The sequence below is a fragment of the Anopheles darlingi genome, chromosome 2 (assembly GCF_943734745.1).
Source record: "Anopheles darlingi chromosome 2, idAnoDarlMG_H_01, whole genome shotgun sequence".
In the NCBI taxonomy this organism is placed as follows: Eukaryota; Metazoa; Arthropoda; class Insecta; order Diptera; family Culicidae; genus Anopheles; species Anopheles darlingi.
Genome location: NC_064874.1, coordinates 77030488 through 77052625, shown reverse-complemented (window position 1 = coordinate 77052625; position 22138 = coordinate 77030488). Strand labels below are relative to the sequence as shown.

The 22138-nt window shown below is 48.5% G+C and overlaps 1 protein-coding gene across 6 annotated transcripts in view; it reads left to right on the top strand.

Moving 5' to 3' along the window:
- The window catches only part of LOC125959129 (calcitonin gene-related peptide type 1 receptor), a 52335-nt gene that overhangs the window by 26986 nt on the left and 3211 nt on the right, over positions 1-22138 (top strand). For 4 of the 6 annotated variants that reach the window (XM_049691936.1, XM_049691935.1, XM_049691932.1 and 1 more), the window contains 9 exons: positions 17846-18189; positions 18594-18704; positions 18811-18917; positions 19025-19116; positions 19916-20042; positions 20139-20365; positions 20726-20899; positions 21240-21363; positions 21593-21715. In XM_049691936.1, the coding sequence (XP_049547893.1) occupies positions 18087-18189; positions 18594-18704; positions 18811-18917; positions 19025-19116; positions 19916-20042; positions 20139-20365; positions 20726-20899; positions 21240-21363; positions 21593-21715 (1188 nt within the window). In that variant the 5' untranslated portion in view covers positions 17846-18086. Of the gene's footprint in view, positions 1-5539; positions 5598-5666; positions 5734-17845; positions 18190-18593; positions 18705-18810; positions 18918-19024; positions 19117-19915; positions 20043-20138; positions 20366-20725; positions 20900-21239; positions 21364-21592; positions 21716-22138 lie in introns of all 6 variants that reach the window. The other 2 variants (XM_049691934.1, XM_049691933.1) reach the window with 2 other exon arrangements.

The window sequence follows — 22138 nt, the reverse complement described above, 5'->3', positions numbered from 1 at the left end:
TGCTCCCTCCCGTCACGTCTAAAGCGCAGAACCTAGAACCTTAGCCTCAACCTAACCAAACAAACAGAGATAAAGGCAGTCGCAAGTGTGGTGGTGGTAGTTTCGTTGTTGGAAGTTTGTCTGGAAACGGCCAACAATCGGGGGTCGACGTGAATGTAAATGAGGGAGTTGTTGCGGTGTGTTGCTGTTCTCGGTTCGAGCCAAGAAAAGGAAGGTGTTGCCCGTGAGTGATCGTGAGAGATCGAGTATTAGGTAAATTATACCCTTCCGGGCGAGCCACAATGATACAATGCCGAAGGGCTGGAAGGGTTTATAATTTGTGGATTTGTAATTAAGGGAAAAGATAGATGAAGGTTGAAAGGTCATGATGCCGGGGCTTGAAATGGAAACATTTGCCAACGGAATGAAACCAAAAAGGGTCACCAATTGACACACACACACACACACACCCATACACCGTCAGTAGAAAATTGGTTCCGGAATTGCGTGCATCATATGCGGATGCATGGATCATTGGACTGCATAACTCATAAGCATGATGTCGCTTTCGATGACGCAAAAACGACGATCACCGCGTCGACGGTCGTCTGGTCTGTTGGCGACTGGAAGAGCGCCACCGCGTGAACCATGCGGTCATAGTTTACGACCCCGAACTCGTATCTTCGTCGTCATAAAATTGATCTGCAGCCCCCTCCCCCGGGGGGGTAGCTCATCTTACCCTTCTGCTCTGAATCGATCATCGTCGACCGTCAAGAGTGCGCGATTATGGCGCGCGGTGGCCATAACGTTCCACTTTGCGAGCACATCGAAGCGGACGAGCAAGCGAGCGAACGAACGACCACCACCGTCAGCCGACCGCCCTTCGTTTGTAGCGGATTAATAACGGATAATTGATCTGCGACGAGAACGAGCAGCCCCGGAGTCGAGTCGAGTCGAGGTGTATCACGTTGCAATGAATTTGCATCAATTATCCGCTCGATGAGAAGGAGCGGCCAGGCCAAAAGCGGTGTCTGGGATGAGTTGATGATCCCAGTCTGGTGCACTAGGGCACATGCCGGCGTCTCCATCGCTCGAAACGGACATCCGTGTTATATCATCATCAGGGCATATCTTTTCGGTTTAGGTATCCCTCCTTTGTGTGTACGGTCGTGTCCGTCTCGGGGGGAGGTCTCGGTGCCAAAGGCTGCAAAAAGATCCGACGACGCGTCTGGAAGTATGTTATCAATCATCAAGTGAACCGCTTCACCGAACTCTGGCCTCCCACCCGCACGAGTTCTGGCTCTCCATTTTGCCGGATTATCATCGTGTCCGTCACGTCAACGCTCTCTCTCCGTATGCGCGCTCTCGTATCGCAAATTAACTAATTGGCTCAAGTGATACATGGACGGCGAAGGGAAAGAAGTAGACAAGAGAGGAGGAAAGTAGGGAAACAGGACACCAGAAGTGCCAAAATGGTCAAAAATGAGCAGGAATTGAAGGAGTGGTCTTGATTGTACGACTTGCTGTGACTAAACACACTCACACACACACACCCAGTCGTCGGCTACTCTCGAGAAGGACTTGACCATAATCCACGCCTCGACCGGAGCAAGATTAATGATCTAATGGTAAACCAACTTACGGGGCGCGATGAGGGGGCTTCGGACTCCCGTATCACCATCGCCATCGCCAGTAACTCAATGCTTCACCACCTTCACACGGGTTTTTGGAAGTTTAGCTGCTGTCGCTGCTGCTGCTGCTGCTGCTGCTGCTGGATGGCGAGCTGATGTCCGAGACACTTTGGCGGACACTTTGTCGAACCCCCCTCCTAATTTAATGGGAAGCTCATCCATCTTACCACCTCACTGCCGTTGCTGGTTCGGTTCATGGTCACGGATGGTGCTTGCTCGCTTGCTTCTGCGGTTTACTGGTGCGGCCTGGATGCTGATGAGGTGCAACCGGAGGGAGGGAAGAGGGCACTTTTTCTCGCCCCAGTGACTGCTCATCGTCTCGTGGTCGTGGTGTACGCTGGATAAGTGGATTCGGGTGCAAGTTCATCCACCGCAACCGACACTTTTGGAGCACTGGCTGGCTGACTTGGTGGACGCCATGGTTTGTGACAGGACTTTGAAGTTCCTCAGTTCCTCAGCCGGTCGCCGGGCCGAGCAAAACCCGTCACTTACCCGGTTTGTTGTGGTTATATGGATACGCGTTGGGAAATACTTGGCGAAAGTACTAGAAACCGGCAAAGCATTTAATGAATGACACTTTGATCCTTTCGCTGCATTACAAACTGGTTCTCTTGGGCGGGAAGGGGGTATTCCGTACCGACGAGAGTGATGCGTCTGCTGAATGCCAGCATCCACCGAAACGGTTCCCCCGTTAAGCACGTTATGAAACATCAATTAGCATGGAGTGTCGGCGTTGGGGTAAAGTTTGCAAAATGTGCATCAGTCCTCACCCTGCATTCATTATGCCTCTTGGGCGCGGTGTTCCAGTGACACTGGACGGGGCATTCGAGCACTTGCCAAAGATGCGTCCGGGTCGGGGGGGGGGGGGGGGGGGGGGGGGGGTAAATGAAAGTATCAACTCTTAAACGAATCAAGAAGAAATTGCGTTACAAATAATGACCACCGGCGGCGGCGGCGTACACCCGGTAGAGAGCCCCAGCGATGGCCCATCACTTGAGGTTAAGTTTCCGAGAACCAAAACTTTGCAGCATTTTCGAGACGATTTTCACCTGCATCTTCATCACCTAGACAACCTCTCTATAAAGGTAACCTACCTCGCCTGGACGCGCATGGGTAACGTGGCAACCGTACGGCACCATCAAGGTTTACCTTCGGTTCGGTTCGAAACTTCGTTATGCTGGCTACTTGGGCTTCAACTTTGGTTGCATTCCGAATGCGGTGCATCGTTTGGCGTTTTCCGAGTGTGCAACGAAACAGAACCAGCGCGATGCATCATACTTCATGGAACTAGTTTGCGAACAAGTTAAGCGAAGGCATGCCAGGCGTGTGAGTTGCCAGGACTTTTGGGGCATGGTGGCATGTGTTCTACGCTGAAGCTGAAGCTTCGGGAAACAAAGTCGCCTCGAGGATATTTAGATTATAGTTTAGCATGTTTGAAGAGAGTGTTACAGATTGGAACGAGAGTTTCTTTGAACGCTTTGAGGCATGCGAAGCAGTTCACTATTGGATTTGCCAATTTGTTAAGGCAATATGGTTTCCAACTCAATGTGTTCCGAACGGAACTTTGCAACGTGAATCCAGTGAAGTCCGCGCAGTACAGCACCGCAAAAGAACACTCTGTTTTTAGTACTGCTACTGTACTTTCCCCGAATGGGTTGGATAAACCGTTCAAATTGATGTTAATTTGCATCGATTGCTCTGCTCTCGGAAAAAGATGGCGATGGGATTTTCGGCGCAAAAAACGCCGTTGGTCCATTAAATCCCAGCATGTGCACCGGTTATGCTACGTCAATAAAACGTTCATCAAGGAGTGGTGGAGGGTGGTAGCTGGCGGTGATTGCTGAATGAAAAACATTCCCGATCGATCCCGATCGATGCAAAGTTTCGTTTTGAAGTCAAAGGCAAAGTGAGCAACGCCGTACAACGTAAGTTACAAGCTACTATCGCTCTTAGGTCGCAGCGCAGAGGTCTGGTACGGGAATATTCAATCAATTAGCCTTCAAAAACTTTCCCAATCAACCCCTCCCGTTCCGTTCACCCGTCCGGGCACGATGGCCTCGATCGATGCTCATCAATCCGGAGGATACTTCGTGTCCGGCACGATTGCATCCTTGGTGTCTGGTCAGTGCGATGATTAAAGTACTTTTTTTTTCTTTTCTCGACCTCGAGTTGCTGCAGCACTCGCCACGTGGCAGATCGTTGGGGATACGATCCGATTTCCTGCTCCAGCCTCACTTAACTGCTTTACGCGTGTTTCCACCATTCCAGGCCAGGGGTTTTGTTTAAGAAGTTGACTAAATATTTACACCCACGGTTGTACGCAAGTAGTGCTTCGAATGCCGCCATACAATGGGCCAGGATGGCTTTCTCGTGGGGGAAAAAGAGTGCAATTGCCGCGGTCCCGTACGTAATTATCACCCACTCATGGGTGTTATGTTTGTAAACATGGAGTGCCCCTGAGCCTCGTGTTTATTTATGCTGGCACTTTGATGCACAAAAAGAACGGAACCGTCGCGCGGTCTGGAAGGAACGGCCTAGTGTGTACACACACAAAAAAGGGCTAAGCCAAATTAATTTATCTCAAGTTTCGTGTGCAATCGGCACGCAATCTAAGAGAGATAAGTCTTGGCGCAAATGTAATCCAGTTGATCTCGCTATGCTCTAGAGCAACCGGCAAGCTGGCGACTTATCTGGCATTCAAATGACGCTCGTAGAACAAAAAAAAATGTGTCGGCAATTCAGAGTTCCGGAAATTGGTACATCGACTACCCCACCCCCTTTTCTGCCAGACATTTATTGGAACATTCTGGCCAAAAATAGACCCAGACATGGTAGGAACAGTGCCGAGTTGTTAACTGTGCCCGGGGAGCGATGCAAGATGTCTGTCAACAGCTTTATTCCCTTTCTGTTACTGCCGCTACTGCTGCTGCTGCTGCACGTCCTTGCTGATAGTTGATTTGTGTGCTTTTTCCGGGTCTCGGTCAGTATGACGAATGAATTATTAATGACATTCCACCGTTCGGCACTTTCGCCCACTCTCTGGCAAAAACACTCGTGGACCACGGGGAACGTACCGAGTCCAAGTTTCGTCTCCATTATGAATGCCGCACAATACGCGCTCTAGCGGCATGGCAGGCTGCCGAGCAGCCTCGTTTCGCATATTTTATGCTACGATGAGCACGTCGTCGCCAGTGGCCGGAAGCGCCCAAGAAGTGGAATGCTAGAATGTAAATGATTTAACGATAAATTGTCGCCTCGCGCCGAACCGTGTTGGCAGTGTGTGCGGCGCGTGTTACTTGCCGAAACATCACCGGCATTGGAACCAACAAATCTTCGTTAGGGGTTTGGTAGGAAGAGGAGGAGAAGGTAGCGGGCCAATTCGATGTACTGGAAACGCGCGCTTTTCTCGCTCAATTGGAGTGCGTGTTGAGGCAACTTCGTTAGCGAGGCTCTAGTGGTACAACAGGCGTCTGCTGTTGTTGCTGCTGCTGCTGCTGGTGCTGGAGAGCTAATTCGATAGAAGCCGTTGGTATCGTGGGATACCAACACAATCACGAGTGACACAAGAGAAGAGCACACATGATGGCGGTTAGGGGATTCGTCGGTTGAATCAAGCGAACCACGTTGGGATGGGATTGTTTGCGACGATAGAGTAGGTCATGCCACCCAGGCGCATAAGAATGTATGATCAAGGTTAAACGAACGCGCAACCGATGATTCAATTGAGACCGCGCGACCGGCAATAAGCGGCGGTGTGATAAGCGTGGCTTTCCAAGTAGTTGATTGTATCATTGCATTGTTATGTTTGCGGTTACACTTTGAGCAGTGATTTAAAAAAAAAACATCTGTTGTCTGCTCTTCATTTACAGAACTTACAGAAACCGCAAGCTGCATCTTCGCTACAACCGTTCTAATGGAGATGTTAAGGTAAAGCCTCTGGATCCCATTTAAATAGCGATCTTTGCAACGATTAAAAGAAAAATAACGCTCCCACAGCTTCAACACCCTAATTATGTTGCGCAGCACTAGCACGCATCGCCAATGAGAAATGAAATGTCTCCAGGTTGGTTGCCTTATCTTGAGACACGCCACTTACAGCCACCAACTACAACATAACCGGTGCACCGGTCCGGAACGGTAGTCTCTTCCGCTGCACGCGTAGCATAAATCAGATTATCACCCAGGGAGACCTCGTGCTCCTCCTCCTCCTGCTCCGGTACTTTGCACCGGTAGCTAGTCTCGGTACCGGGATCGGCACGCAACGACCCGGCCACTGTTGCACCCCGTTGCAAAACCATGTCAGCAAGAGCTGATACCATGCTAGCTCATGTGTAGTAGCGTGTTCGGTGGCGCGAGCGCGCGCGCGCACGCTCAGCACGAAATGATGAATGGAACCGCAGACCGGCTCCAGAACAACCGTTGCACAAATTAACTTGTTGATACGAGCCACGAGCCACCGCACCGCACCGCACCGCCCGCAGCCAGAACCACGCGAAGGGGCGGAAATTACAAATTGATCCAATCGGTTCTCGTTTGCCGTGGGCCAATTAATAAATTATTGGTCGATTGATCGCGGAATGAAGGGGGGCGCAGGAGAAATGAAAGGGCAAGACGGTAAGGGAGGGGGAGTCTGAGCCACGCGCGCACCACATCCGAGCGCCCGAATTCCGTTCTTCTGGATCTGGGAATGCGCCTTGGGGATGCGTCTTCGCCGGCTGTGGGCCACAGTTGGAGTCGATTGCATGATTAATGCATTGTGGTGAGTGCTTGGATGTTCGTTCGTGGTGGTGCCCTTTAAACCATGCTCTCAGGGAAGGGCGGTGTGGTCGCGTGGGTGTCCACTAAACACCTTCGGTCCCTTATGGGCCTACGGAGAGGACTTGGATGCGAGGATAATTTATGGGAATTGCGCTGTGGTCGTACGACACCCAACGTCCCTGCGATACGAATGAGTTAAACAGCACCACGAACCACAGCCAGCAAACCCAGGAAAAGGTGACACGGATTGCCATGTTAAATTCCCATTAATAAAGCCACCAGTCATTCGCGGGGGGGGGGGAGGTGGTGCCCGGTAGGTGGTAAACCATCGCCTGCCCTTCCCATTAATCGCTATAAAATGGTGCTAAAAGTGTAATAACCTTTTGCTAATGCTTTCACTTGCTGGCTTGTCGGATTCTTGGCTGATGCTGGTAAGTTCCGTGATTCCTCCTGCATCGTGAGGTGAGTCATGGTTCAGGATAGTTTGTTAATAAAGTGCAGCCAGTGCAGCCGTTCCTAGTACAACGTGTTTCTAGTGAAGCAAAAAGCAATCAGCGGGATGCTAAGCATTGCTGCAGTCTGCCACTGCGGATTCTATTGCATCAGTAGCAGCAGTGGCAGTGGTAGTAGCAGCAGGTCAGATTGTTCCTGTTCATCAAATGGATGGCGGTCGCTTCCTCGCTCACGTCACTATCTTATCGCGGACGTCCTCCGACGGTCGGTTGAACTTGGAACTTGGCCGTCGTTGTCGACGTCGAGACGGGAAGCATTTGGATAACGCTAAATTGAATCAAAATGATATAAACAAGCTAGTTTGAGAAACTGGAGCGTCGTCGCTCGATGGTCGCAGCCGTTCTGCTTCCTATCGCTATTCTGGGTGGTGGTGGAGACGCAAAAGAATCCATGCTTATTAGGTGGCACAATCAGTGAAATCGAAATCAGAAGCACTTGAGCACGATTGTGATAACTGCTTTAGCGTCCAGCAAAATGGTGTTTTAGTTGCAATATTTTGAGAACGGATTCATTCAATCTATTGCATATCAAAAGATATCAATGAAACAACCATAGCAAGATGTTATTCCAATAATAAAATAAGGCTTTTCCTGAGCAATGGAGAACTTTAACTGCTGCTGCCCAACGAGATGGTGACAAACGAATGCTCTTTCTTACGAATTGAACGCCCTCCTAAGTTCCCTCTGAAAGAGGCAACATACCTGCCATAAAAGACAAACAGCTAAAAGGCACCGGACATTTGGTGGAAGTACACTGTTTGCGTCAAGCCAACACGACAAATCGACAATCTGTGTGCCGGTGCATGGAATGGCTTCTCCCTCTGGCTGCAAAAAGATGCATGAAACATTTACCAGATGCGGGACTAGCATCCAGGACTTCCCGTGTAGATTGTCGGAAGGATTTTGTGGGATGTTTTAAGTCAACATTGTGGACGGTGGGCGGCAAGATGAGAACGGTACAAACACGAAGGCAGGAACATGAAACGGACGATCAGTCTCCGTATTCTCGATGTTCGGTCGGATGAAAGAGACGAGGACAACAACCGGAACCGGAGACAGAACTTCAGTTGCACTTGAACCGGAGATTTGCTCCACTCCAGTGCTCTGGTGGACCACGAAAGACCCAGGAACAAGCTGGTGCCAGTGCCAGTACCTACTGACCCTCAATGATAGTCATTTCCGCTTGTAACATCACACGGAAACCCCCATATAAAAAGCATCCTGCGGCGTATCTGGATAAATACCTATGAGGCACTACACTGCGGTGGTAGTTCACTCTTTCGTCCGTTCCTTTGAAGCATTCTAGGGTTGGCGAAATCATTTCATTTCTACCATACGAGCTCACTCCAATTTGTACTCCCTATGCTGATGCACTTTGTTCTAGGGGAATCTGGTCTTATAATGACCGAAAAAAACCCCTCCGGGGAGGCCAAGGAAAATATTTATATGAGTTTTTAGCTCCCTCTCTTTCTCTACGCTTGTGCTTTCTTCGTGGCAGAGGAGAACATCCGGTGCGAGCACGTTCCTTCTCCTTGGGACGACAGCAAAGTGAGCAGACATGATGTTTTCAGTTAATGATTGTTTACTTTCAGCTTGTGTCCTTCAAGCGGATGGATCCGGAGGGTGGACCGGTCGGTGCATCATGAACTTTAAGATGGTTCCATTAGACTTGGCTTGAGGCACTGAGCGTTCCTGGCCGCCTTCGTCCTTGTTAGGGTTGGCCTTCAGACGGTGACGCAGACAGCTGCATTTAGCAGCATTATACGAAGTGACCGTTGAGGGTTTGTTTTTAATTAAAAATAGTTCCCTGGGAGTGTTTAGCTTTAGGTTAGAAGAGCAGATCCCGGGAGGGAGAACGGCAAAGGTAATAGGGCTGAAGCGAAAGACCTCATAGCTAATGCTTTAACTTTTGGAAATAGAGTTGCGTATAATTGAATTTTATATCCATTATCGCCACTAGCATAATACGTTTGGTAATATTTCGATTACTGAACTCGTTAGAGCATACTTGCGTGGAACATAACCATGCACTTCTTAGTTTAATGCTGCTGGGTATCAAAGGGGCACAACCCACAACCTAACTAGCCCGAGTAGCTATAAAGCAATCAGGCACACAACACAACCACCCACCCTCTGTTGCTTTTATGTTATTCATGAAACTATAATGCCCCAACAGAATACGGTTTCCAAGGTGCACACGCTTGCGGAGCGTATCTTCTAAAGGTTCCCAGCACCTTAGTGACATCGGTGCACATCCTTGTTACCCACGTTTTGTAATGAGTGCAAAGTAGCAACGCCATTCGATGTTGAGCAGCGCCTTGAGACGCAACGAACGAAGCGCAAAGGGGACAAATTAAATTGAAAGACATAGTGGAAGCAGAGCGGTACGCAGCGAGTATGTTGACCTAACGTGGCGAGAGCGCGCGAGCGATTGCCATGGAATCTCATCATGGTGGAGCCACTCAGGTGTAAGGACGATGCGACGAGGTCGAAATGAGGTCGCCAATGCGATGCAAAAAAGGGGTTCTACTCGTAGCTCCCAGGTCGCTGCGCGTAAAACGCGCCAAGTGGAAATTGAAAACTCACTTCCGTGGTACCGCCATCATCACCGCTACCGCACCCCAACCCCACCACACATGTGGTGGTGACGACAGACAGGTCTATGGTTGAATGCGACGACGAAGTCGCTACCTGTCACGCGGTTTGACACATGCGTGTCTTCGTTCAGCGTCTTGTGAAGGCGGCACTCGAGTAGCAGCCGCAGCAGTAGCAGCAGGCGCGACTCAATACTACCACGGATTGACTACCAACCTGACACCAGCACACATTAGCATCGGTTCGGGCTGCATGTTCCTGGCATGGTTCCGGTGGCAGTTCTTAGACAGTCCAAGATTAGTTGCATACGCCGGTGGTCGGTCGCAAGAAAAGGTAAAAGAAAAAAAGGAAAACCTCGCATAAAATGAAGAAACAAAACCCGCCCGATCGATGCAAGTGTGCGGAGCTGGTTGCCAATCGATAGCCTCGCTTTGACACTGAACTGTGTCAAGAATCGGAAAGAAAGGAAACATTTCCCAGCACGTGTTGCGACCACGCCAAGGCAAGCCTTTGCACGGCGGGCTCCACGTCGAGTTTGCGGGGAGCGTGACGCTCGGAAATGTTTATGCTACACAACACTTCGGGCGACGTGATTAGCATGTAGGGACACACCAGTGAGCATGCTGATGGTTCATATCTACACATCACCGATGGCTTCCAATTCGATTGTTGGGGGCAAAAAGGTGATGCTACCGATGCCATCAAACCATGTGTGTGTGTGTGTGTGTGTGTGTGTGTGTGTGTGTGTGTGTGTGTGTGTGTGTGTGTGTGTGCATAGAAATAGCTTATTTGGCGTCGAGATTATGCTGCCAGCTACCTCTTTGTCAAATGGATAAAACATCAAGAATGTCTCAATGGTATCGTTGAAGTGAGATGTGACAAAATGTGTTAAACCGTCCAGGCACGTTCTGTTATGTCAAAAGTTTACTAGATTGTCGAAACTCCCTAGCAAGAACAACATTAACAACAACATACTAACAACCACTCTTTGTTTATTAGTCCATTATTTTTTGTTTTGAATGTTCAATCGACGAACCATTATAGTTGAGGATTGCAAAAGGATTTGTTTTCAGTTCATTCTTGTATTTTGATTCTACTACAAAGCTACCGCTACGATTATTGATGTTTTAGCAAACACTTGGCAAACATTTCTGGTTAGAATTAAAATATTGGCAACAGATTTATTCAACGACAAAGGAATATAAAAGTAGATCATTTTAATACGCCCTAATATAGATAGCTATAATTTTAAGATAGTATCAGTCTCAAATCCACAATTCAATCGAAGACTCGTACACACATACAGTGGATCATTATTTAACGCTTCGTGTAAGCTTCTAATCTTGTCACTTAAAACTCGCATTAACAACAAAAGCCACAGCCTCTGTGCATACCGTGATCGGTGAGTCGCGCGCATAAATTAGGCGCAAATGGGATCTATCATCCACTTCGACTCGCCAAAGCCACAGTCACAGGCTGTGGCACTCCATTTCATTAGATGCGTCGCTCTCTCCCCACCCTAAACACTGCGCCTCCATCGGATCCACATCGCATTCCGTTCGATTGTAATGAGCATGAGCTGGGACTGGGGACAAAAACGGATATCCGCTCAAAAGCTCACATAAACCCTTCTGTTAGTAGCGTGCGGCCGATGGGTGTTGTGGTATGTGACCGCGGAACACCGGCGGACCACGAAGGGGCCACGGTGGTTTAGGCAAAATAATTTAATTATTTCACTCGAAACCATGTGTTCCGTTTTCGGACCGTTCGAGGGGTGGGGAGGGGGGGGGAGGTGCGAGAGTGGCTTACGGTACAGCATGTCGAAGCACGGACGTGAAAATCGTTTTCAGTCCCAGCCGGCGTCTCGGTGTGTGACATTTCCATTTCGGAAGCGGATACAAAGCGGAATTATCACTAATAACGCTCGATAATGAGCGGTGCTAATGTGCGCGTAATGGTTATGGAGCGGGGTGGTATGGGCCCGGCGAATAGTGGCGGCTGCTAGTGGTCTATTGTCACCAAATGGTGTACCGTGTGGTGGCCATTCCGAGGCACCATGCGGGTTCGGAGCATAATCTCTAATGATGGCCAAGTGAGCGCGTTCTTTTTCGCTTCGTTTTTGTTGATCTGGAACGTTGGTGCACCGCCACTGGAAATGTTGGGCTTATGACGTGCTTGGTGCTGGCATGTTTGCTGTGCCCATGGGGCTGCAATCTCGGTTGCAGCTGATGCTGACTGGCTCGCGTTCTAGTGCATCGCACATGTTCCCGCGTATAAGCGAATTAAGTCATGAATAATTTGAGGCACATGTTGACACATTTTCTGCCCGCAGCCAACGATGTGGACAATGTATGAGCTGCCGTTTTCGCTGAATGCTGTTGAATGGTGTGTATAATTCGCCAATTTCGTGATCCGGATAGCTGGAATGCATTTAATTGTTTTCCAGCAGCATGCATTATGCGCTTTTACAGTTTACTGTCAACAAAATTTATAGTCATTGTAGCAATTGTGCTCACGAAAAAAGCACACACAATCCGCACAACACAATTTCTATGCTGACATACGTTCTGGTCACGTATCGGGAGCTACAAAGTATGCTTTTTACAATTGCTGATGCTGCTGCTCAATGAACAAACCACTTTACAGTTTAGCGTTGTAGCAATTTGTCGCTTATGGAACATCCTCTAGGAAATGCAACTGACAGATGCGTAATGATGCGTTCGTTGCGACGGGTTGATTGATTCGAATCGACTTTAAATTGAAACTATCGACTTTGGGATGCCCGAAGTTGCCTCTCCGATCGGATCGGCACAATTGATGCGGCCTGCGTCTGCTAGCGACAGACCCATTATGGAAACAGTTTAATGAGATTCAAACAGCGGATTCTAGCGATCAAGATGCGATGCTTCGTGCGCTGTATATAGGAATGTGTACCACGCGAAAATAGAAAAACTTTACAACGGTGAAATGGATCGACCAGTTGATGATTGTCAGATAGCTCAGCTGCATGATGCAGTTGATGATTGAAATAATGACAACATATGCAGCCATATGAATGATTTGGAAACAGCAACCGTGCTTCACACATATCATATCGAATTTCAACGAAAAGCACATTTCTATTGTTCAGAAAACTCATCACTAACTGCTTTCACATTGAACTGAACGGTTTCAATTACTTACGAATCAAATAATAGGTGGTTTCAATTACTTTCGAATCAAATAATAAGTCACTGTGAGTATTAATAGCTTTTCGCAGAAAAAGGAAAATTTTCTGTAATTTTTTTTTAACATATATAATGACGGGCGAGCCGTATGTTTAAATTTTCTGTAATTAAAAGGGAAATAGTTGAATCTTAATCCTCGATTCTGGCATCCTGTGTCTATAAAAATGGATGCCGGAGGAAAATGGAGAAAATAAACTTCACTGCGAATAATTACTTCTGTCCCGATTTAATGAAACAATAACATCCTCATCCTCATCACCAGTCCATCAACTCACTCGCCTTCCTCCATGCCAGCCGTCATCGATCGACTCCTTTTTACCACTCCATTCCGGTCCGGCAGTGCTATAAAAACCCCATTCATTTAATTCGACACTTACAATGCAGCACATCGTGACACACAATTGATTTATTTGCATTCCGAGCCAATCCGTCGGCGGTGCCGCGTGTGGCCATAACATATGTGTCACATGGTTGCTGCAACGCCTTTCACACAGCAAGAAGCGTGATTTATGGCGATCATCATCATCATCATCATCATCGCGTGAAGCTCGTGGTCAATTGATGGGACGTCCGAAAGTCGGAAAGCGATTATCATTGGCGCCACGTGGGGCATTAATGCACATCTCGCGAGCGGCCGTCAAGCAATCGAACAATGATCGATGGTTTACGCCAGCCGCTCATGCCAGCGCCAGTCTACAAAACCGAACCGAGAATATGGTTAATGCATCTTCGATTCGCAATGGAATTAGCATCGACCGGTGCGCGGTGGCCGATGGTCGTTTCCTACGTTAAACTGTCTTAAATAAAGGAACAACCGTTTGCCGGGGTTTGGTTCGATTTGCGTTCGGATTCTGTGCGAACGCACCCTGATGGATGGATTGGTGGGAAAATGGGAAAATTGAATTCGAACCAAATCGATAGCCGATAATTGATGAGGGGCACGAGCGTGAGAGACAAGCGAACCGGAAGCGACGGCACATTTGTGTAGCCAGCTTGCAAATGTCGGCTCCTGTTGGTCCGTTTTTACTTCGCGCTTACTTTGTTCTGGTCCAGTGTCTTCCACGGATTCAAGGTTTTTACCGCCCCCTTGCCTGTCGGCTCCGCTAATGGTTCCTATCCATTTTAGATCGTTCCAATTGGCAAACAGAAGGCGCACGATTCCGTTTCCGTGCCGTAAATGAGAGTCAATGGTACAGGTGTGTGTGTTTGTGTGTGTGTGTTTCTTTCCGTTTGGCCGCTGGAGAGTGAAAAAGAATGCAAATCAATTTTGTGGAGCCCAGCCTGTCTTCGTAGCGAAAGCATCCTTTTACACCTTGTGCGAGCTCATTTTTTATTGAAAGACTGAGGTGGAATTTCTTTCATTCCTCGCTTTTTTATTTGCGGAAGGCTCGGAAAATGCCCCTTTTTAGCGGGAATACATTTTCATCTTCGCAAAGCGCGTCGGAATTCCGATTCGTGGCGTAAGGCAGCTTCGGTGAAAAGCTTTTTGCCGGAAATTGTTGCCACAATGTTGGGTCGATTAAATTATTTCAACAATTCCCAAACCTTTCTCTAACCAAGGCGGCCAATCTGTACCAAAGGTACCGGGAGGATTCGTCCTGTGGAAATGGAAATGAAAATTGCGCCTTCAGTTTCCAGTTTTCGATGAAAATTGGATGTTTCTGCTCGCTGTGAGCCCGAGAGGTACAACTGTGTTCATAACTATCACCATGGCGAAATGCACATGATTGAGCCATTGAGCTGGACCGTAAACATACCCCCACTTACATACACACACACACACACGCGCATCCGTGGAGCCCAGCGAAGTTAAAGCAAAAAACGGACATCCCGGACAACTCGGACATCATTAGCCGCCGCAGCAATGGTTCAGCAACTGAATTTGAGTTGATTGCGGAACGGTTTGCCAATCACCAACTGCTGCTAGTGGCATGCGTGGTGACTTAGAGTAAGTGGCAGATGTGGCTATTTTTGCTGTCAGTTTTTTTTTTGTGTAATCGCAACTCACGCACAAAAAGTCTACATTATAATGACATGAAAACTGAATTTGATTGGGGATGGGGGCGTGAAGGCACGTGGGGTGGCGGTAGGCTCGGTTGGAAATCACAATTTTCCATGACACGCGTCGCAATCACTGCCCGCCGATTTTTGCTGCCGATGCGATGGAAATCCTGTAGCGATTTCATTACGATACACGATTCTGCAGTTATGTTATGTGCTGCAATGATTCGCCATACCAACACGTGTGCTGCTATTGTGCGTGACTGCAAGTGATCAGATATCAGCTAACCACAAGGCCAGCGGCCAGCGGTATCTGCTCGACACTCAGTTCCATCTGTGCCGGACAACCCCTGTCCGGAGTTTCCGGAGTTTGTGGTTATGGTTTTCGACCAGCCGGGTTTTAATATTAAAACCACAAAACATTAATTTTGTCGTTGGTGCTTTATTAAGTGGATGTTTTTACACTGATTGTATCATCCTTGGAACGAAGCAAAGTACATTCAATTTATGAAGTTGGCGACCTAGTATCAAACCGATGGAAGTCCGGAAGTTCTCACTAGCAACAGGTGGAACTCTTGGAGTGGTGCTTCGTGGGACTGGTTTGTCACGCAGCGCTTGGAATCAAGTCTAAGCCTAAACCAAAGCTCCAAGTACCGCCCCTTCCCAGCCTACTGTGGTTACCGGTTTTACGGTTGACGTATCGAAGCCGATTTGATTGGAGCCGAAGCTAAGGATGTATAAATCATGGCCACGGAGTCTTGTTGCCGCTTCCGGCGCTCATAAATCTTCCTCTCCAAAACATCCTTGTCGCTACGCATCATATCTCTCAATCCACATACACACACACACACACACAAAGGCCATCCTCACATGTCGCATGTCGGTCCCACATCGTCACCTTCACGTGGCGCTTCTCCTTGGGCCATGCTGTCGGAGTCGTCTGTCGACGTCTGCTGTGTACGCCAGATTGCTGAATGAATTATTGATGTTAATCATGATCCCGGAGCCATTCCGTAGGCGCACACCACAACGCCATACCTTCTCCCACTCCCGCTCCCCGTAGGCTGTCAAGTTTATGAAATTTCAATTGGTTTCATCCGGACGCACCCGGTGTGGCTTCGTCTTCTGATTACGATTGGAATGGCGTTTGGGGCCGGTGGCTTGGGTTTTCGATTGACTTTTGCTACGTCCGGATCGAAAATGTCTTCCGGGCCGGGAGTCCAGGGGGTGCCGGACCGGAAACGGGGAACGGGAACGATTTTATTAATCCAAAAGCATTAATCCTTGGGCAGTGTTTGGGGGTGGACTTCGATTGAATGCCGTATCGGAAGCGGAGCCCGGTGGCATCGCCATGTTTGTTCTTCCATTAGCGTAATTGAGTTAGTATTGACCTTCTAAATTGTTTCCCGTTTCTGGTTCGGTTCACGGCCGGCCTCCAGTGGCCAGATGCCGACCGCTGGTGAAGGAATCAAATGACACATCATCGGTGGGACGTCCGGCGGTGGGAGTGCGGTGCGGCGTCCGGTGGTGGCAGTTTTCCGCTTCATTTCTCTGGTCCTGGTCGTCGACGGTCAAGCCGCTGCTACACCGTCGGCAGGATACTTAATATATTAATTTTATGCTGTGCCAGCAAAACCAGCACACCACGTTACAGCTAGGTGGTGGTGTATCCGGCTGATGTTAGGAAAGATGTACTCCATTTTGCATATTCATAAGCTACTTCCGGACAATTTGTTCTGTTGCAGCCGTTGCAATTTGAATCAAGCAGATCGGGTCAACTATTGTCTCTGTGTTGAAGTGCTCTGCTCACCCGCTGCTTGTGATATTGGTTGAAAGCGGGGTCATCAATCCCGTTTCGTGAAAAGCTCAGCAAAAGAATGGGTTTTATGTAAAAATTATCTGCTTTACTTTTTCTACTCTGCTACCATCGAATCAGAATCGTCAGTTTATGGAAAAAAAAGGATCCAATCCTTCGCATGTGCTGGTAAACGGATAATCTACCAACACCAGCATCTATCGGTATTTCCATTCGGTAAACAGATTACCTTCAAAAAATCAATTTACCACCGGCAATGTTAAACACCTTCAAGTAGCTCCTCAACCTCAATTCGACACTAGTACTGGAGAGAGTGAAAGAGAATGAGTGTGTGAGAGAGAGAGAGAGAGAGAGAGAGAGAGAGAGAGAGAGAGAGAAAGCGATGCCTTTCAGATAATGAAAATCTTATTTCCGCTCCATTTTCCAATCTTTCCTTCGGCACAGGAAACCTCCAAAGCCAAAGCCACATGGCCCCATGGCAGAACGTAAAGTGAAGCGATCGTAGCGTACAACACCGCGTCTGTCACCTCACCTTTACCAGATGACACTACTGTCTGCTTCCGTTGTGTGTCACTTCCAGCGGTGGCTTCCGCTTCCGGCATTCTGAGGTTGCGCTGCTATTGCGATATACCGTGACGGGGAATTCTAGGAAAGAGCAAGCGTGAACAGAGTGTTGTCTCATCGCTTCACGTGAATGCAAATGTGCATCGGTGTTACTAGCAGCATCATCAACACTCTCACCATCCTTCGGAAGACGGAAGACGGAAGCAGTACACATATTTTGTGGCTTCTTAGACATCGCTGCGATCGCTGCTGGATATGTTATGCTATTTAATGTTGGAAGATGTTTTGTCATACTTCTTTAACTGACGTACTAGCTGGGAGCAAGAGTCACGAAATGCTTTCGATTGTCCTTTGGCCGGGAGCGTTAAAGAGCAAGATGGCTTTTCAACGAGACAAGTTGTCGGCGGTACTGACTCAGTAACTATTCTGTGTGCTGCTGCAGCTAACGACCGAATTTACAGGAAACGACGAGTTTCTCGCCTTCTGTACCGGTACTGTACTACCCTCCGCGAGCACCAGAGTGGCTTTGGAGTACTTTTGTGATTTGTATGGTGCATTAAATGATCGTTTAATGCTCGCTAGCTCGTAACGTACAGATGACAATTTGAATATCCTTATACTAAAACGCACCAACGCACTAAATAATCTCGGTATCTCCTTGATCGTGACTAAGAAATACTATTTTTCTTTCATTTTTCAAAGATAAAAGTGACTCCTAGAATGCTTTTAGCAATGTAGCATAAGAGTACCAACAACCTCGTACAAAGTAATAACACATTAGTGAATACCCCAAAACAAACCAAAACAAACTCCCTCCAACGCGTACGAAGGGACATCGTGGTGGTAGCGCGTGAATTGAGCCAACCGCTCGTCAATCAAGGTCAAGCCAAAAGGGAAAACTCCCCCTGTTCCTCTCTCTCTCGCTCACGGCGCTACGATCAACATGGCCTTCAGTACGACGACGGACGCATCGGTGGATGTGATGGCACAAAAGCGCCTCGAATGTCTCGAGTCGCTCAACGAAACCGCCGACACGACCGTCTCGGGTAAGTGCACTCGTCCATCTTCCGCTAGGTCCTAGCTTTCCCCCACCCTCTTGGCGATTGTGGCAGAACAGACAAGGGACGCGTAACCGAGGAGTCACCGTCTCACTCTATCTTTCTGTGTCGAAAATCCAATTAAAAGTTTATCTGATTAAAGATAAAGTAGTTTTCCGCATGGAACCGATCGTGGACGTGGAAAGGTTAACCATTTCCCGTCACGGGAAAAACCGTCACCACACGAGTACGAATGGTCCTCCCACCACCCACCTTTTCTGGTGGACACGACCGATGCATAACTGATTGAATTTATAGCTAATTAGCTGGTTGGCTGATGATTGACTCACTTACTCGATTGGCGAGCGATTTCCTCACTCCGGCAAGTCAATAACCTTGCGCTCCTTCGGCAGGAATCTATTGTCCGGGCACGTGGGATGGATGGTTATGTTGGCCAGACACCGCAGCCGGTACCTCCGCATACGCACTCTGCCCCGAGTTCATCACCGGTTTCGATCCGAGGAGTAAGTATGATGACCGCCCGCCCGTGAGCGATCGATTGCGATTTGTTTTATTTCAACAAATTTAATCACATTTCCTTTCCCGTCGTCACTTTCGTGCACGCTGCAGGGTTCGCCCATAAACTGTGCGAAGAAAATGGCGAATGGTTCCGGCATCCCCAGACGAACCGCTCCTGGTCCAACTACACGACCTGCATCAACATAGACGACTTCGAGGTAGGACGGAGCGGCAAGCCGGAGGATGGAAACTCCTTCCTGCCCCTTTCTTCATTCCATTTACTCGCTTCTTCACTTTGTTTTCTTTTCCTTCCGTCTTCTCACAGTGGCGGAGACAGGTGAATCTAATATACGAAACCGGATACTGCATCTCGCTGATAGCCATCCTGCTATCGCTCGCCATTTTAAGCTACTTCAGGTAAATGATCTCTGGATTGGTAGGGGTGAAAAGAGGAGGCAGGAGGGGTACTCCCAATCTTGCGCAAGGATGCTCGTTAATTTCCGCTTATTCCGTCATTAGTGTGGAGTGGAATTCCGAAGGATGCTAAGCTATCTCAGCACTAATTGTGGCTAATGAGTTCAATGTCTCGAGGAGCGAGGAGCGAATGCTGCGAATTGTGTATCGTGTTTCAATCGTTTTAAAATTTTATAATTGAAGCAGCTTTGAAGCAGGTTTGACGGGGATTATAACGTTGCCCGGTTCAGAATGGCTAACAAGCAACGAGAACAATCAAGCCGGATCATTAATATTCCTCAGAATGCTCCATTTATCCGCCGCTCCGTAACTACGGCAGGAAGTGAACCGTCCTCCTTATTTCCCAGGAAGTTAATCAGCGTCATTTTTTATTAAACGGAAAAACTCATTTTAATCACTTCACCACTGGTGGTGTCATAATGAATGTCTTGCATGACGGGGACCTGAGTTCAACACTTTCACTTTGTTCTCGTTGCACGGCACCGTTATTAAATCGTCTGCCGGAACATGAATCAAAACGTGCTGTCGAGTATATTAAATGCCACCTGCTGCTGCTGCTGCTGCTGCTGCTCACTTCTTGACTGTAGTCCGGTGATAGTACCTCACTTAAGGGCCTTGAAACAGCGGGGTATTCTTGATAATGTTGGGAACTATTGCGACAAAATCCGTGTGCTCCGTCAATCCAATCAACCCGCTTTGTGCTTATCATTTTGTGACGAATGGATCGGGCTTCGTTTTGCAGATCGTTAAAGTGTGCCAGGATAACGCTACACATGAACCTGTTCGCCTCGTTCGCCTGCAACAATTTCCTCTGGCTGCTCTGGTACCGGCTAGTGCTAACCGATCTCGACCTGCTGCAGCAGAGCGGCGTAAGTATTGACGGCGATTCCATGCTTCGTCGTGCTAATGGGCGAATGATACCCATAATGGTCTTGGTCTCTCGCTCTCTCTCTCTGTCCAAACAGCCTAGCTGCATCACGTTACACCTGGTGCTGCACTACTTCCTGCTGAGCAACTACTCGTGGATGCTCTGCGAAGGCTTCTACCTGCACACCGTCCTGGTGTCGGCGTTCGTATCCGAGAAAAAGCTGCTCAAATGGTTACTAGCCCTCGGTTGGGGTTCGCCCATCTTCTTCATCGTGCTGTACGGGTTCCTGCGGGGTTACGTTAGCCCACCGACCGATACGATTGAGTAAGTGGCCCAGCCCCGGCCGACGGTGCATAATTTTAATTTTAATTTGCAGCATAACTCTCGGCACTCCATGCGAGTGCCATGGTTACCGATTGTCAGCAAAGACAGACAGTTCCTTACAGTATCGATGCGTTGGAGCTATGTTGTGTAATAAACCTTGATTTATGACGAAACAGGAATGCTATGCTCTGTCTGCTGCTAGAACATACTCTGCACATTACCATTTAGTTTCTTATGTGTTTGTATGTTCTCATTTGTGCCGCTTGTCGGCATCGTCTCCACTAATCTCATAAATTCTTCTTCCGTGCTCCTCTCTCCCTCTCTCCCATCCTTTTCTTCCTTCTCCTTAATCCGTTGTAGATGCTGGATGAATGATAGTGCGTTCAACAAGGTGTTCATCGTACCGGTGTGCAGCTCGATGCTGCTGAATCTCGTGTTCCTGTTCAACATTATGCGCGTGCTGCTGCTGAAGCTTAAAGCTCCCGCCGGTCCGCAGGGTGCGGGCCCCTCAAGGACGGTACTGCAGGCATTCCGGTACGTACCACGAGCTAGCGGGAGTAATCACAACTTTTTTTCACACTAGTGTTGTTTGAACTACCAACAGAAGTTTGTAGTACAATAGTTGCTAGTTGCAACAAGAATTGCACTAGAAAAAACGAAGTGTAATTTTAATTAGAGAATTTGTTGTACATTCGCTGGCCATTCGAGATCTTCAATGTTGTGCCTTCAATGTTTTCCCAACAATTTATATTGTTGATTGAAGTCGGAGGATGCAACCTAACAAACGTAGAGAGTAGAGTTTGACCTAAATTTCCACTTAATTCAAATAGATAGCAGTCGCTTAACCCTAGCCGTCTTTCACCTTCTCGAACAGGGCAACGTTGCTGTTGGTACCGCTGCTCGGGCTCCAGTACATCCTGACACCGTTCCGACCGAGAAATGGTCATCCGTTCGAGCGAACGTACGAAACGATACTCGCCAGCACGTCCTCCTTCCAGGTAGGGTGCGTCGGTTGGTTTGAGCCTTTTGCGGATGCCCATCTATCGTGTGGCTCAAGCTGCCACGAGAGGTTGCCTTTACACTCCCACACACACTCACCTACACATACACACAAACGCAAGCACCCATTTTTGCCATTATTTTTAAATTTTTCATCAAATGATCTTTCTGTCCTTCCTCGCCTTCCCGGCACCATTTTCGTTATCCATCCTCCCACACCGGTCTTAGGGTTTGTTCGTGGCCATCCTGTTCTGCTTCCTGAACGGCGAGGTAATCGCACAAGTCAAGCGCAAATGGCGCACGGTGTTCCTGCGTACCCGGGCCAACTCCTACACCGCGACGCAAGTGTCCGTAAGTATGCTGATCTGCCGCTCTGTTCCTCGCTCGTTTTTTCTCCGGTATTGCCTGCCCTGCCCTGCCCTGCCTGCTCGCTCGCTTCGTACGTTTCATCTTCGGTTTGAGCACCACCACCACCACCGCCGCCACCATTCGCTTTCGATTTATTTTCATTTTTTTTCGCTTCGGTTTTCCCACCACCCCCTCGGCAGACACAAAAGGAACGGTTGGGTAGATTTTTCTGGCAGGGCGCCTCGCTCCGTTTCTTGCCAGCGAAGTGCTGGCCACATAAATTCGTGCTGCTTGCTGGCGCTGGCTTTTCATTCAAAAGTTTTAAACGCAAACGGCGACTTTCGATCAACCGATTTCAAAACCAACAAACATCCTGCCCTCGAAGGGGGCGGGGCTGCAACATTCCCACGAAGGCCACCGTCACTG